General features: G+C 37.1%; 1 protein-coding gene across 1 annotated transcript; it reads left to right on the top strand.

Annotated features, from left to right (window-relative positions):
* Positions 1-10,413: 10,413 nt before the first annotated feature.
* On the top strand, positions 10,414-14,810 carry tob1a (transducer of ERBB2, 1a). Its single transcript, XM_051716914.1, has 2 exons — positions 10,414-10,667; positions 12,751-14,810. The coding sequence occupies exon 2, from the start codon at positions 12,935-12,937 to the stop codon at positions 13,907-13,909; it is 975 nt and encodes a 324-aa protein (XP_051572874.1). The 5' UTR covers positions 10,414-10,667; positions 12,751-12,934; the 3' UTR covers positions 13,910-14,810.
* Positions 14,811-15,243: the final 433 nt, after the last annotated feature.

The raw sequence follows: 15,243 nt of genomic DNA, 5'->3' as shown, positions 1-15,243 counted from the left end.
CAAATGCTAAAGAATTGTGTTGCATTAGCTCATTTTAAATAAGTTAATTGAGCAAGCAGCAAAAATCACGCTGAGTGAACACCATCTGTTAGAAGTCTGAATCCATTTGAACATTTCATAGCAATGTGATCATATCACTTTTTGATGACTGTGTTGAATACCACTTGGACTTGACACAGTATAATTATGTTCTCATTTTAAACAAAAATGTGTTGATTTCAAGTGTACTGGTTTAGTATTTTCAGTAGAGCTGCTTCCTCTTTCTCAGGGCACAATCTACAAACTTTTTTCAGATTTTCTGTGCTGAATATGAGAAAAAAATCTGCAGAATGGGTTTAAATATTATAAATGATGTTGGCAGACCTAAGAATGTACACTCTTAATGATAGCTGAAAGCATACTCAAATTAGACAAGTATTTAATAAACAAACCTGCAAGAGATTGAGAATGCGTAGAACTTTACGAATGACGGGTGATCGAGTGATCGAGTCCATCTGTGTTTGTTTAATATTTAGGCTACGTTACTGATTGAATATTACTCCTTCTTATTGTCAAGATAAGACACCATAAAGTATTCCAGACCCTGGAAAAGCTGACATGTCTCACCATGTCACACCCTTAACATCTAGCACTATTTGTTTTCCTGGGATGATTGTGTGAGATTTTGTTAAGGATGTGTGAATGGGTGTGTTTATCGCATGTTATGATATTTCCTCCAACTCAAAGGGCAGCTGACCAGTCAAAGCTAAAATGTCAAGTTAGCTGAGCTAAAATGTCATCACAGCCTTCCGTCAGCAAATGAACGGAAAATGGTCTGATTAAACTGTAACTAAAATTGCATTTGGTATCTTGTTGAGACATAATTTAGTACTGGAAATATGCCTGGATTAAAGAGGCATTACATTGCATTCATCTTATCTCCACACAAATCAATAGATCTATGATGTTAAACAAACAAAACAAAAAAGGCACTATTATATACGTGATTATTAAATTCTTCAAGTGAGTGTGGCAGTGTATAGTCTAGGCTAATAGCTCAAATGACTCATGTTCAAACCTAGATGTGGCCCATAAAATACATTTGTTATGTGACATGGTTATTTCTTATTATAAATAATATTTATAATTTATCAAGCTGAAATTGGCACCAAAACATAAATAATAATAATAATAATAATAATAATTTGTGTAGATTCTCATTCCGCTCAAAAAAGCGTAAGAGTAGGTTTTGTCCCGTTCCTCTTTTGAGCTTTCATCAAACGTCAGTACTGTTTTACATGAATACAGTATCTACTGGGCTGACTGCAGTGGAAATTAATTCGTGAGAAGTTATTTTATGTAAATGCAGTTGTTTTTAAAAATACTACTGGTGTAGCAGACATAAGGGACAATCACTTGTCCACAATGTTGACACAGAGTACCCCAAATGGGATGGTCCTTACATGAAGAAATGCTGGGGTATATTTTGCACTTGTGGTTAAATAAATAACTAAATCACATGCAGTAGTTCTGCTAGAGTGGAGAAGCTGGATAAATATAATTAAGTTTGTGTAATAGATCTACTTGCTGTAATTGCCAAAGCATTTGTGAAATGTCATAATACAAATTATCTAAAGCTAAAGCAAATGCCACAGTCCTTTTCTAGCTGGTGACATCTTTTAAACAATTTATCATTTGCTTGAATAGAGCTGCACATCCACTTGGTTGACAGCCTGTGTAATTTAGCTCCCATCTGATGCCTCTGGATCAGTTAGCCAGCACTGTAACTCTGACTCAAAGCCTATTTAAAGAGAAGATCAGGTCAGTGTAACAAGTCAGTGTCAGCTTTGTAATCCTAAGAAACAATGCAGAGGCAATGCACAGTACAAAACAATTCTGAATTCTTAATTACTTACGCAATCAAACATTTATGTTGTGTAATGGGAACTATTGTACTACTAAATACATACCAGTTTTTGTATTAAGAGATACAATAGACTTTTTTTTCTTCTTCATATAAGCAATGCATGGTGATTAGTGTTCTGACACCTTCCTCCTACTTCTTTTTAGCATTCCCATTTTTTGCCACCCCCTCACTGCGGCTGGCATCAAAGAACATCTGTTTGTTGTGCAAACCCGCCTCTGAGCGCCATGTTAAGTAATAGCAATCAGCAATGTCAAAAGTTCTTCATTTGATCCCGGTAGCTAAAAAGGGAGGGAGAAAGAAGGGGGTGGAAGAAGCCAGCTGGGGATGCATGGACAGTAAATTCTGAATGTTTGTGTGTGACTTTCATATGAAAAACCAGCCGTGCATCCAATCAGGGAAAAGATTTGGGCTTTGCCTTTCCCAGGAAATTAGGCTGCTTTCTCCTAGCTGCAGTGGGGCATAAAAATCACGGGCCATTAGGCACAGAAACACATGAGCACTGTTCCTATTTGCTACAGTATACAGTTCCACATCAGAGGAATGCACTTTCATAATAATACTAGATTTATTGAAATTAAAGGTACATGTAGAAGATTAAAATTGTTACATCCCCTCATCTAGAAAAAAGACACAAAACAGGTATGGCAGCCTGGTGTTTTGAAAGAGAGGGAAATGCTTGTACATATCCAGCATACCTTTCTTATTATTCTCTTTTATGCTCTAGAAAGAAAGAAAGAAAGAAAGAAAGATAGACAGACAGGCAGGTAGACAGACAGATAGAAATTCAGATAGATAGTGTTTGCCCCCTTCCTGATTTCTTCTGTTTTTGTGTATTTTTCATACTAAATTGTTTTAGATCTTCAAACGAGATATAACATAAAAGGCAACCTGAGTAAACACAAAATACAGTTTTCAAATACATATATTTTTTATTGAAGCAAAAAGTTATCCAACACCTATATCACCCATGTGAAAAACTAACTGCCCCTTTAAACTTAATAGCTGGTTGTGCCACCTTTAGCAGCAACAACCGCAACCAAACAGTTCTGATAACTGGATATCTGTCTTTCACAACACTGTGGTGGAATTTTGGCCCACTCTTCTTTGCAGAACTGTTTTAGTTCTGCCACATTGGAGGGTTTTCGAGTAAGAACTGCCCGTTTAAGGTCCCGCCACAGCATCTCAAAAACCTTAATTTAGCTTCTTTTGAGCCATTCAGGGGTGGACTTACTCCTATGCTTTGGATCATTGTCTTGCTGCATAATCCAGTTGCACTTGAGCTTCAACTCACGGACTGATGACCGGACGTTCTCCTTTAGGATTTTCTTTTAGAGAGCAGAATTCATTTTCCCTCAATTATTGCAAGTCGCCCTGAAGCAGCAAAGCATCCCCACACCATCACACTACCATTACCATGCGTGACCGTAGGTATGATGTTCTGTTTGTGGAATTCTGTGTTTGATTTACATCAGATGTAACAGGACCCGTCTTCCAAACAGGTCCACTTTCGATTCATCAGTCCACAGAACATTCTCCCAAAAGGTTTGAGGATCATCAAGGTGTGTTTTGGCAAAATGCGGATGAGCCTTAATGTTCTTCTATGTTAGCAGTTGTTTTTGCCTCAACACTCTTCCATGGATGACATTTTTGCCCAGTGTCTTTCTGATAGTGGAGTCATGAACAGTGACCTTTATTTATGCGAGAGAGGCCTGCAGTTCCTTGGATGTTGTCCCTGGCTTTTTTGTGACTTCCTGGATGAGTCATAGCTGTGCTCTTGAAGGAATTTTGGAAGGTCGGCCACTTCTGGGAAGGTTCACTACTGTTTCAAGTTTTCTCTATTTGGAATCCCAGAGCATTTGAAATAGCTTTGTAACCCTTCCCAGACTGGTGTATTTCAATCACCTTTTTCCTCATCATTTCTGGAATTTCTTTCGACCTTGGCATAGTGTGCTACTGGGTGAGACCTTTTAGCCAAATTCATGCTGCTGGAAAAGTTCTATTTAGGTTTTGATTTGATTGAACAGGGCTGGCAGTAACCAGGCCTGGGTGTGTCTAATCCAGCTGAACCCCATTATAATACAATTTCATAGATTTGGTGATTTAGTAACTAAGGGGGCAAATACTTTTTTACACAGGTCCAGTTGGTATTGGATCATTTCTTTTTTTTTTTGCTTCAATAAATAACATCATCATTTAAAAACTGTATTTTGTGTTTACTCATATTGCCTTTGTTTTATGTTTTGTTTTAAATTTTGAAACAATTTAGTATGAGATATACACAAAAACAGAAGAAATCAGCACTGGGGGCAAATACTTTTTCACAACACTGTAGAAATAAATTGATCGATTAGGACAACAAATATGGTCTGGAACGGGTGTTATTGGATTAACTGTAAGATGATATACAGTGGCAAGAAAAAGTATGTGAACTCTTTGGAATCACCTGCATTTAAATATAAATTTGTCTTAAAATCTGGTTTCAATAAGATTCAATAATGAACAAACACAATCTGTTATAACTAATTACACAAATGATTGTATTGTTCTTGTACATTTTGAATACATCCTTCAAACATTCACAGTGTAGGTTGGAAAAAGTATGTGAACCTCTAGGCTAATGACATTAACAAAAGCTAATTAGAATGAGGAGTTTACAAACATGGCACCCAATTAATAAAAAGAGATTGGAGGTATGAATTAAAGCTACTCTGACTTTAAAAAAGCACATTTTAAGTTTGCTATTCACAAGAAGCATCTGCTGATGTGGACAATGCCTCGCAAAAAAGAGATATCAGAAGACCTACGATCAAGAATTGTTGCTTTGCATAAAGCTGGAAAGGGTTACAAAGTTATCTTGAAGAGCTCAGATATTCATCTGTCCACAGTTAGACAAATTGTCTATAAATGGAGATGAGCTAGTACTGTGGCTACTCTCCCTAGAAGTGGCCGTCCAGCCATGATGACTCAAAGAGCACACCGCAGAATGCTCAATGAGGTAAAAAATAACCCAAAATGACAGCTAAAGATTTGAAGAAATCATTGGGACTGGTTAACATATTTGTTCATGGTTCTACTATATGGAAAACATTAAACAGGTATTATGTCCATGGCACCGCGAAGGAAGCCGCTGCTTTCCAACAAAAACAATGCTGCACTCCTGAAGTTTGCCGAAGACCACCTTGACACTCCACAACGTTACTGCGAAAATGTTTTGTGGACTGATGAAACTAAGGTTGAATTGTTTTGGGAAGAACATGCAGCACTATGCATGACGTATAAAAGGCACCGCATACAACATGAAAACATCATCCCAATGGTGAAATACGGTGGAGGGAGCGTCATGATTTGTGGCTGCTTTGCTGCTTTAGAGTCTGGACTGCTTGCCATCATTGAGGGAAAAATGAATTCCCAAGTTTATCAAGATATCCTACAGGATAATATCAGGGTGGCTGTGCACCAGCTGAAGCTCAGTAGAAGTTGGGTGATGCAGCAGGACAATGACCCTAAACATCGAAGTAAATCCTCTACAGAATGGCTTCAAAAAAAGAAAATTTAGCTTTTGGAGTAGCCCAGTCAGAGCCCAGACCTTAACCCAATAGAGATGCTGTGGAATGACCTTTATAGAGCCATTCACACCAGACATCCTTGGAATATGGAGTTGAAACAGCTGAAGGAAGAATGGTCCAAAATTCCTTCTGAACGTTGTGCAGGTCTAATCCGCAGCTACTGGAAACACTTGGTTTAGGTTATGGCTGCCAAAGGAGGATCCACCAGTTATTAAATCCATGGTTTAATTACTTTTTCCATAACACTGTGAATGTTTAATGGGATGTGTTCGATAAGGACATGAAAGATTATAAATGTTTGTGTGTTGTTAGCTTAAGCACATTGTGCTTGTTTATACTTGTGACTTTGATGAAGATGAGATCACATTTTATGACCAGTTAATGCAGAAACCAGCTAATTCCAAAGGGTTCACATATTTTTTCTTGCCACTGTACCTGGCTTAATTTTCCAAAAAGCAATACTGTTGCTTTAAAAGAATATACTGTACATTTCAATCAAAACTCATTAAATTATTCTTATAAAATGACCCTTTTTAGTGCAATCATAGAAACTGTATCAAATACGTTTAAATCACAGTTAATCTCATTAATATACTGTATAGAAAGGCAGTGGGAAATACCAGTATAGGAGCTCTAAAACGGACAGTACAAAGAATGACGACAAAGGTTTTTTTCTGAGACAGTTGTGAACTAATTTACATATAATTTGAAGTCTGAAGCCATTTGCTATGGGAGTAGGTAGTTTCTAACACTAAAGTACTATAAAACAGTGACAAGCACATGTGAATCTTATTCTCCACAGCCTTTCATACTACAATCCTGGCCAGACAACACATGACTGGCTTTTGGTCGGTTGTTTGCTATATAAACAACAGAGAGTGCAGTGTCAGAGCTGTGTCTAACTGAGTCATACCCCAGGTCCATTCATGTCTTATCATATACCCATCATTAAGACTGGTTGCCTGGGGCAGTTAATAATGTGATGTGTGATCATAGTTTCGTAAGCTAACAGTAACGTCAGCTAAATTAGTTAAACTATATTAAATAGTCCATGGATACAATATCATCAAAACCACTGTAAATATTCTGAATCAAATGCAAACTATGCACATTAATATTTTAAATGGTGAGACAATTATAGCTTGAACTGAAGTCTGAAACTGATATCAGCATATACATTATACAATATACAGTTACACTGTACAATACGGTTCTGTTTGTTAACATTAGTAAATGCATTAAGTATCATGAACTAACAATGCACAATATTTTTTTACAGCATTTATTAATCTTGGTTAAAGTTAATTTCTAAATATACTATTTTTCATTATTAGTTCGTGTTAGTTCATATTGTACTAACTAACATTAACATATACAACTTTTAAAAATGAATAAGAATATGTCGCAATTAATGAAATATTCCGGATTCGATACAAATAAAGCTTAATTGACAGTATGTTGATTAACACAAAAATTTATTTAAACTTGTTCCTTCTTTTCTTTTAAAAAAGCAAAAATCAAGGTTACAATGAGCCACTTACAATGGAAGTGAATGGGGCCAATTTTTGGGGGGTTTAAAAGCAGAAATATGAAACTTAAAATTTTATAAAAGCACTTGCATTAATTCTTCTGTTTAAACTTGTGTGTTATTTGAGCTGTAGAGTTTTTTAAATCATGGTTTTGACAGTCATTTTAGGATAAAGGGTTTACAGTAGCTAGCCTATGTTTCCATCAACGCCTTTTTATTAGCATTTTTGGATATCGCATAAAATCTGCTGGATGGAAACACCAAGATGCGAATAAAATGTACAAAAGGCACATGCACATAAATGCTCGCTTGAGGTGGATAATTTTTTATTTGATAAGAAGAAATGCACAGAAACTATGATGGAAACACATTTACCGAATAAACTCAGGAATACAAGATGCGCATCAAAAAAATCATGTGACTGAACAATTCATTCATAACTGGATGAACCTGCGGATCAATCATTGCATCTGAATTGTTGTCCTGGTCATTCTGAAATACCGGTGTCCTAAAAATCCAAAGCCCGCATAGAGTTTGCAAAGCAAATAAGTTAAACACAAACTTGCACTTTTACCCGAAGAGCAGGTTTATTGATACTTTTAAAGAATATCTAATAGATCCACACCACAAAGTCATGATGGAGAACACATAGTGCTCCTGTAATGGTAGCCAGCTGGTAGATAGCTGTGCAGTATGTAAACCTCACTCCCCTGGCCTCAAGAGGCGCACTAGTGACTGATGCTAGAGGCTGTTCTAGCCTCTTTGTTAGCGCGCCCGCCTCCCACTTAGGAGACGCCAGTTCGAATCCCGTTCGGAGCGGGTTGAGCAGGACCAGTTACAGTGGTGCCGTGACCCGGATGGGAGTGAGGTTTAGGGGTGTGAGTGTAATGGTAGCCAACTGGTAGATAGCTGTGCAGTGTGTAAACCTCACTCCCTTGGCCTCAAAAGGTGCATTAGCAACTGATGCTAGAAGCTGTAGCCTTTAGCCTCCTTGTTAGAGCGCCTGCCTCCCACACCGGAGACGCCGTTTTGAATCCCATTCAGAGTGGGTCGAGCAGGACCGGTTACACTCCCAGAACTTATTTCCAGTCATGAAATGAGTCATTCAAGTGTATTGTCTGCGTGTCCTAAACTGAGTATTTTATTAATAAAAGAGTCACACAGTCGCTACAATTTCCCCGGAAGTGACGATTTTGTTCTTTTGAACGCAAGGGATGGAAACACGGCTTTATCTGCACATTGTTTTTGCGATATTCAGATTTTTCGCATAAATTAAATTCGCAACTTGGATGGAAACATAGCTAGTGTTACGTCGTCATCGCAACAAAGTTGTTAAATTGGATATAATTTTACACAGAAAGAGTAGTAAGTGATTTTATCACATTAAAATTATGTTACATACTGTTTATGTCTTGTGGCTATACCTTTGAAACAGTGAGTATTTTAATGTTTATGGATTGGCCCCCATTCACTTCCATAGTAACTGCCTCACTGGAACCAAAATTTGTGCTTTTTTTTTAAAGAAAAGGAGGGACGAGTCGAAATTATTTTTTGTGGTAATCAATATTATGCCACAAATGCTGTCTATTGAGCTCAACTTGCATTGAACCCGGAATATTCCTTTAACACTACCCAAGATAACCAATGTTAGTAAATACAACCTTGTTGTAAAGTGTTACCAATTGTGCAAATATATAATATATGTATATATGAATGAATATCTTGTATAACTATATAAATATATGACCATTCTGAAATGTTTGCTGTGATTAATCTATTGTGAAGAAGTTTGTCATCACTTTACAGTTTTTCTCATTTTTTGAAACAGTCTTAACATTCTCTAAACTTTAAGTGCAATTGTTGCAACTGTTTTATGGGACATCACAACTCTATTGCATGTCTGCAACATGTAGTAACTCACCCAAAACATATAATTCATGCTTCAAAACCTAGTTATTGTGTCAGTAGCCTAAACTGGCCAATGCCACCAAAATGAAATGTTTTTTTTTTTTTTTTTTTTTTTGTCATCGTGTGAGCCGTACTGTTCAAAATGTTTAGATGTTTTTTTTTCACCACGGCAATCAACCCTGGAAATGTTTGTTATATACAAACTTCATTTTTGTTCTGCTTTTTTGTTGACACTGACTGCTTACTGTACTATACAAGAATGTCAGTTTTGTCTAGCTGAATGCTATTGTGTATCACACTGAGCTTTTTATATACCGATTTCAACAGTAGGTAAAAGTTTACTGGGAAAAGTCAATACTGTACAATACTGTAGTACACAGAAAAGGATATGCACATTTGTATGTATACAGTACATTTATTTTTACAGCAACATGTTACATGTGAACAGAAAATTCTGTTCACATGTTTTGCAAAATTTGCATGTACATTTTTACACATTTCTTACATGTAAAGTCATATATAGTGAACAGAAATTTGCCACAAAATTACATCCATGCAAAAAAAAACAAACAAACAAACAAACAAACAAACACAAAAAAGCAGCAACAATGACAAATCCTGTGATAGATTTAGCAGACATCACAAACATTTCATGTCATAGATATTTATGGAATATACATGCATGCCTGATAGATTTTGATAATTGAATGGATCATTTTGCATGTGATGGCTCACAGGATGAAAGATGGTGTGAAGAGTATGACAATTTCACTGAGAATCAACTCATCAGTTTTGATCAGCAAGCCATGTGCATTTAGTTATTGTGCAAATTGTAGACAATTGTACTAACTCTTTTGCACACATGTGCCAAAACACGTGCAATTTGCTTAAATGAATAAGAAATTCAAATCTGCTGTGAAGAAGAAACTATTTGTTCAGAGATTTGAACTTATTGTTTTGAAGAAATAAATAATAATAATAATTCTCATTTGAGAATTGAGCTAAAGCGATTGAGAAAAACTGTAAATCCACTGTAATGGCATTTTCTGCAGTCACGTGTAATGAAAAATGTAATTTCCCCTCATTTAAATCATACAAAAACACGGTTGTGTCATAACTATTTACACTTTATATTTATTCAGTCATCTGATCTACTTAAGGGCATAATTGTCTCTTTAACAGTCATGTTTGCGAAATATGAACATGGAACTGATATACGATACATCTATGAATAGCCCGTCTCTTTTGTGGTACTAGGTAACGCGTGACGTCAAAGACTCTTTATGACAGACCCGACGTAAGTGCATTACAACGCTCGTCATTGATCGATGTTCAAAGGAGCCAATGGGCTTGCGGAACTTCAGGGGCAGGTCCCGCCCCCCCGCTCAAGCCTGACCAATCACATGTGGGGATTCGACGTTCGTATTGTTATGACCTTTGGAACCGCATTACCGCCCACCGCGTGCCAGTGGCTGAGGAAAACTATAAATAGAGGCGGATGACAGCAGCAGGGGACGATATTGTAAAACACCCAGATAGAGGGGGTGGAGAGGAGACTATTGGAAAGGTGAAACTGCAAAAACCGTACAGAGAACTGGGAGTAAGATAAGACAAGATAAACAGTTCTGAAGTCTACTAACTGGAATACGTTTTGTGTTAAGTTAACTCGATGTGAAGGAAGTATTTGTACCTACATTTTTTTATTTGCACTAGTTAAGGCTACTACAACTACTGAAAATCTATATTTTTTAAGACCCAAGTAAGTATTATTAAATTACTGTTTGGTGCATTGTTATTTTGTGATTTGTCAGGTTAGTTAATGATCATTGTTGTTTATTTTAGTTATGTGAAACCTTAAGAAAACTGAAATGAAGGAAGCTTGCTGCGTCAGACTTAAAGAGCTGAGAAGGATTGCCAACTATGGCAAAACTCAAATGGCTGGTGTTTCAATCTTCATGTATTAACCAAAATATTTCAATCGAATTACAAATTGTCAGATGTCAGCATTCAGTTTGCCTGTATAGTCTTCTTTGCATTGCTTAGACTACTCTGTTCAGCTCCACCCAGCGTCTCTTTTCTTATATTTAAGTTATATGCTTTTTTCTCTCCATATATTACTAAATCAAAATCATTTCTTAAACTGTACATTTTGTTCCCTCGGTCGCATTAATCTTCCCTGTGCACTGGCTGGGAGCGACGAGACCATCTGTGACGGCTTATACTCGCTTTAAATGTTCATACTGAACCGATTTTACTTATGCATTTTTATATTCAACGCTTAATGTGAACCTTTAATCCGTTTGGTTAAATATTAAAGCGCATTTTTATATTTATTCGCTCCTCCGACGAGCGTACCATTTAATGTGCGCGTGCTGCTAGGATTTCATTTCTTCGCGTGACACGTACAAGGTGGTTTAATTATTAAAGGTGCGCATTTTTGGTCTCATTTCCACACCATCCATTTAACAAAATAGATAACGAGCTACAGATAAAGTTCGATTATGACGACAGCAGTGGATTGGTTACAGTTGTGCAGGGTTTAGTCAGGGCATGTTAGTTATTACGTAACACTGTCAGCTCCGCGAGCCCCAGTGCATCCTTCATATAATGGCAAACTGCAATCATAGGATAACTTTGTGCATGTCATATGCTTCTTAGTAATTAAGTAATTTTGTCTTCAATTTAACTTGATTAGATAATTCAGCAAATGCATATACTCTTTAAAGCAGTGAAATGCGTGATGTTTAAGCTTCTGTCAGGGTGTGGGGTAGTTTGTCTGTTTGTGTGGCTATGTAAAACATACAATTTGACTCTGTGTCAGGGGTTTTGTCAGATTGAATTTGCTAGTCGTTCTATAAATACACAAAATAAAGATTCCAATTAGAACCGAACCACATTTTTCTTTTAAAGGAATATTCCGGGTTCAATACAGGTTAAGCTCAGTCGACAGCATTTGTGGCATAATGATGCTTAACACCAAAATGTATTTCAATTTCTTTCTACTTTAATTTAAAAAGAGCAAACATCGAGGTTCCAGTGAGGCACTTACAATGGAAGTGAATGGGGCCAACTTTTGGAGAGTTTAAACGCAGACATGTGAAGCTTAAAATGTTATAAAAGCACTTGCATTAATTTTTCTGTTAAAACTCATGTGTTATTTGAGCTGTAAAGTTGTTTAAATAGTTATTTTTACGGTCGTTTTAGAGGTTTAGTGTTTACAGCATTATGTTGTCATGGCAACAAAGTTGTAAAATTGGATATAACTACACAGGAAAGGTTATTAAGCGATCTTATAACACTAAAATCACGTTAACATGCATATTGTTTACATGTTTTGGCAATACTTTTGAAATGGTACGTATTTTAACATTTACGGATTGGCCCCATTCACTTCCATTGTAAGTGCCTCACTGTAACCCAGACGTTTTGCTTATTTTTAAAGAAAAGGAGAGACAAGTCGAAATACATTTTTGTTGTAATCAACATTATGCCACAAATGCTGTCGATTGTATTGAACCCGGAATATTCCTCAAAGTACCTTTTTTTTCTCTATTTCTGTAGAAAACCATCTACTGAACATCTACCAATACACTGTTCTGAAGAACCAGTAATGTACTTTTTAATCTCCAAAGTAAAGAACTATATAGCCATCTCCAGAAACCTATATGTTTAAAAATATGTTTTAATAGAAGAACCGAAGGTGAGGCAAAGAACCATCGAAGAACCTTTATTTTCAAGAGTGTGTTCAATCAAAGCATTCAGCCCCATTTACAATCGGTTTCTTATTTCCTGCTGATAATGAACCAGAGTTGTTCATGCTACTTGTTTTTTCTTCTCTCCAGAAACTGGATCAGTTATTTGTGGACTGAGACGTTCCCTCTGCAACAGCACTTTGTTTTCAACTGTTTCCCCCAGGTTTCTGTTTATTTGCTTGGCTCCAGCTGAGCCTTGCCCTCTGGTGGCTTACAACACAATACGACAATTCAAAACAGCCAACGGTAATAACTCCAGGGTGGTACAGCAACTATGCAGCTTGAAATTCAAGTAGCACTCAACTTCATCATTTCGTACTTGTACAATAAGCTGCCCCGGCGACGTGTCAACATTTTTGGTGAGGAGTTGGAACGACAGCTGAAACAGAAATATGAGGGGCATTGGTACCCAGACAAGCCATACAAAGGGTCTGGATTCAGGTGTATACACGTCGGGGAGAAAGTGGACCCGGTTGTGGAGCAAGCAGCCAAAGAAAGCGGGCTGGACATTGAGGATGTCCGCAACAACCTGCCTCAGGACCTCAGTGTCTGGATAGATCCTTTTGAGGTGTCTTATCAGATTGGGGAGAAGGGACCTGTCAAGGTGCTCTATGTGGATGACAGTAATGACAACGGGCTAGAGTTGGACAGGGAGATCAAGAACAGCTTTAACCCCGAAGCCCAGGTCTTCATGCCAATTAGCGAACCCGTGGGCATGTCACCCACCTCCAGTTCCCCGTCCCCTCCTTTTGGCCAATCAGCAGCGGTTAGCCCCACATTCATGCGCCGTTCCACGCAACATCTAACCTTCACCACTGCTTCCTTCGCTGCCACCAAGTTCGGCTCCACTAAAATGAAAACCAATGGGCGAAACGCTAACAAGGTGGCCCGAACCTCCCCCACCAACCTGGGCCTGAATGTAAACAACCTTCTGAAGCAGAAAGCCACGTCTACATCAATGCATTCGCTCTACGGCGTCAGCTTGGCCGGGCAGCAGCAGAAACCCTCCGCCCTGTCTCCAAACGCCAAGGAGTTTGTGTTCCCCAACCTCCAGGGGCAGGGCAGCCCAAGTGCAATGTTCCCTGGGGAGACCTCACTGAGTCTCAGCCCTCTCCCGTACAATAATGCCTTCGACGTGTTTGCAGCCTACGGGGGCCTTAACGAGAAGTCCCTCGTGGACAGTCTGAATTTCAGCTTGAGCAGCATGCAGTATTCTAACCAGCAATTCCAGCCAGTGATGGCCAACTAATGACCAGAGATATGTGATGGGATGGTGGGGAACACCCATTTCGAAAATCCAAAAAAGAGAAAAGAAAAATAAAAATAAAAAAAAAATGGAAATGTAACACTTCAAATGTAAAGTCCCAGTTAATGAGTCAAAAGATTAAGTAAGCCCAAGGGTGAACTACTGTGTTCCCTTAAGTGTTTTTGTCATTCTTTTTTATGATTAAGCTTGTTGTATAAGCAAGCTTGGTTATCAAAACTCATATTGTTTTTTTTTTGTTTTTTTAAGTTGTTTTTGTTTTGCCAACCAAGCACAAAATTATTTTTACTGACTGTTTTAAGATATCTTTATGAAGAAAAAACTACAAATCAAGGCCTCTAATAGTATTCAAGAAATAGCTACATAGCCAATTTTCAATTGGCCTGAATGCTGAATGAGGGATTTCTTGGTCTTTTTTTCTAACTGTATAATTAATTTAGTAGAGAGTTTGTAAAATATCAGAGTATATATATATATTGTTTCTATGACATTTTGCATTTATATCTTTTTACTACTCCAGTGATCTGTGATGGCTGCAGCAGCTTTTGTTATATTTTTTTTTAATGAAATTGTAAAATGAATCCATCTTTAAAAACATCAACTATTCTAAAGATTGTGTACGGAATATTCCATTGTGTTGGGATTATATAAAAATATTTGCTTTGGGTAAAAAAGTGAGGAAAAAAAGAAAAAGAGTTGTATTTTCTGTTAAGAGTTCAAAGATTTTTGCTATACTATGGACAAAATGTAATCGTATATTAATTTTGTACCAACATTGTGCAATACTTGACAAAAACAAATAGTGTACAAAGTATTTGGAGTCAGTGTCTTACATGTAAAGAGGGACTGATAGTTTATTAAGTTTGTATTAAAATGCTTGAAATTATACTCTGGTCTTAATCTTTTTATTCAAATGTTCATCTACATGTACACCACAATTGATTGGGTGAAAATCAGTTTGAATGTTGGTAATATGCTTCAAGGTTCTGAACATCTTTGCATTTATCAGTATTGGATTAGTCTATTTAAAAAAATTAATTGGTAATCTGAAGTTTGTCCTTCTCATTTTCAGTCTAATAGAAAATACATTTTCTCATACTTTATTCAAGAGTGAATTTCCGTAAATGGATTTCCATAAATAGTAAAAGTAGCCTTTACTCATAGCTGTCATATCAGCATGTTTACATTTATTCATTTGGTAGATGGTTTTATTCAAAGTGACTGTGCATTCAAGGTATACATTTAATGACCTTGGTGTTGCAAAGCTGATATGCTTATACAAGCAGTCCCTTTTGGAGATGAACATTGAATTTTTGCCA

The sequence above is a fragment of the Myxocyprinus asiaticus genome, chromosome 14 (assembly GCF_019703515.2).
Source record: "Myxocyprinus asiaticus isolate MX2 ecotype Aquarium Trade chromosome 14, UBuf_Myxa_2, whole genome shotgun sequence".
NCBI classification, from domain to species: Eukaryota; Metazoa; Chordata; class Actinopteri; order Cypriniformes; family Catostomidae; genus Myxocyprinus; species Myxocyprinus asiaticus.
The sequence above is the reverse complement of the archived record's forward strand: the minus strand, read 5'-3'. Positions and strand labels throughout refer to the sequence as shown.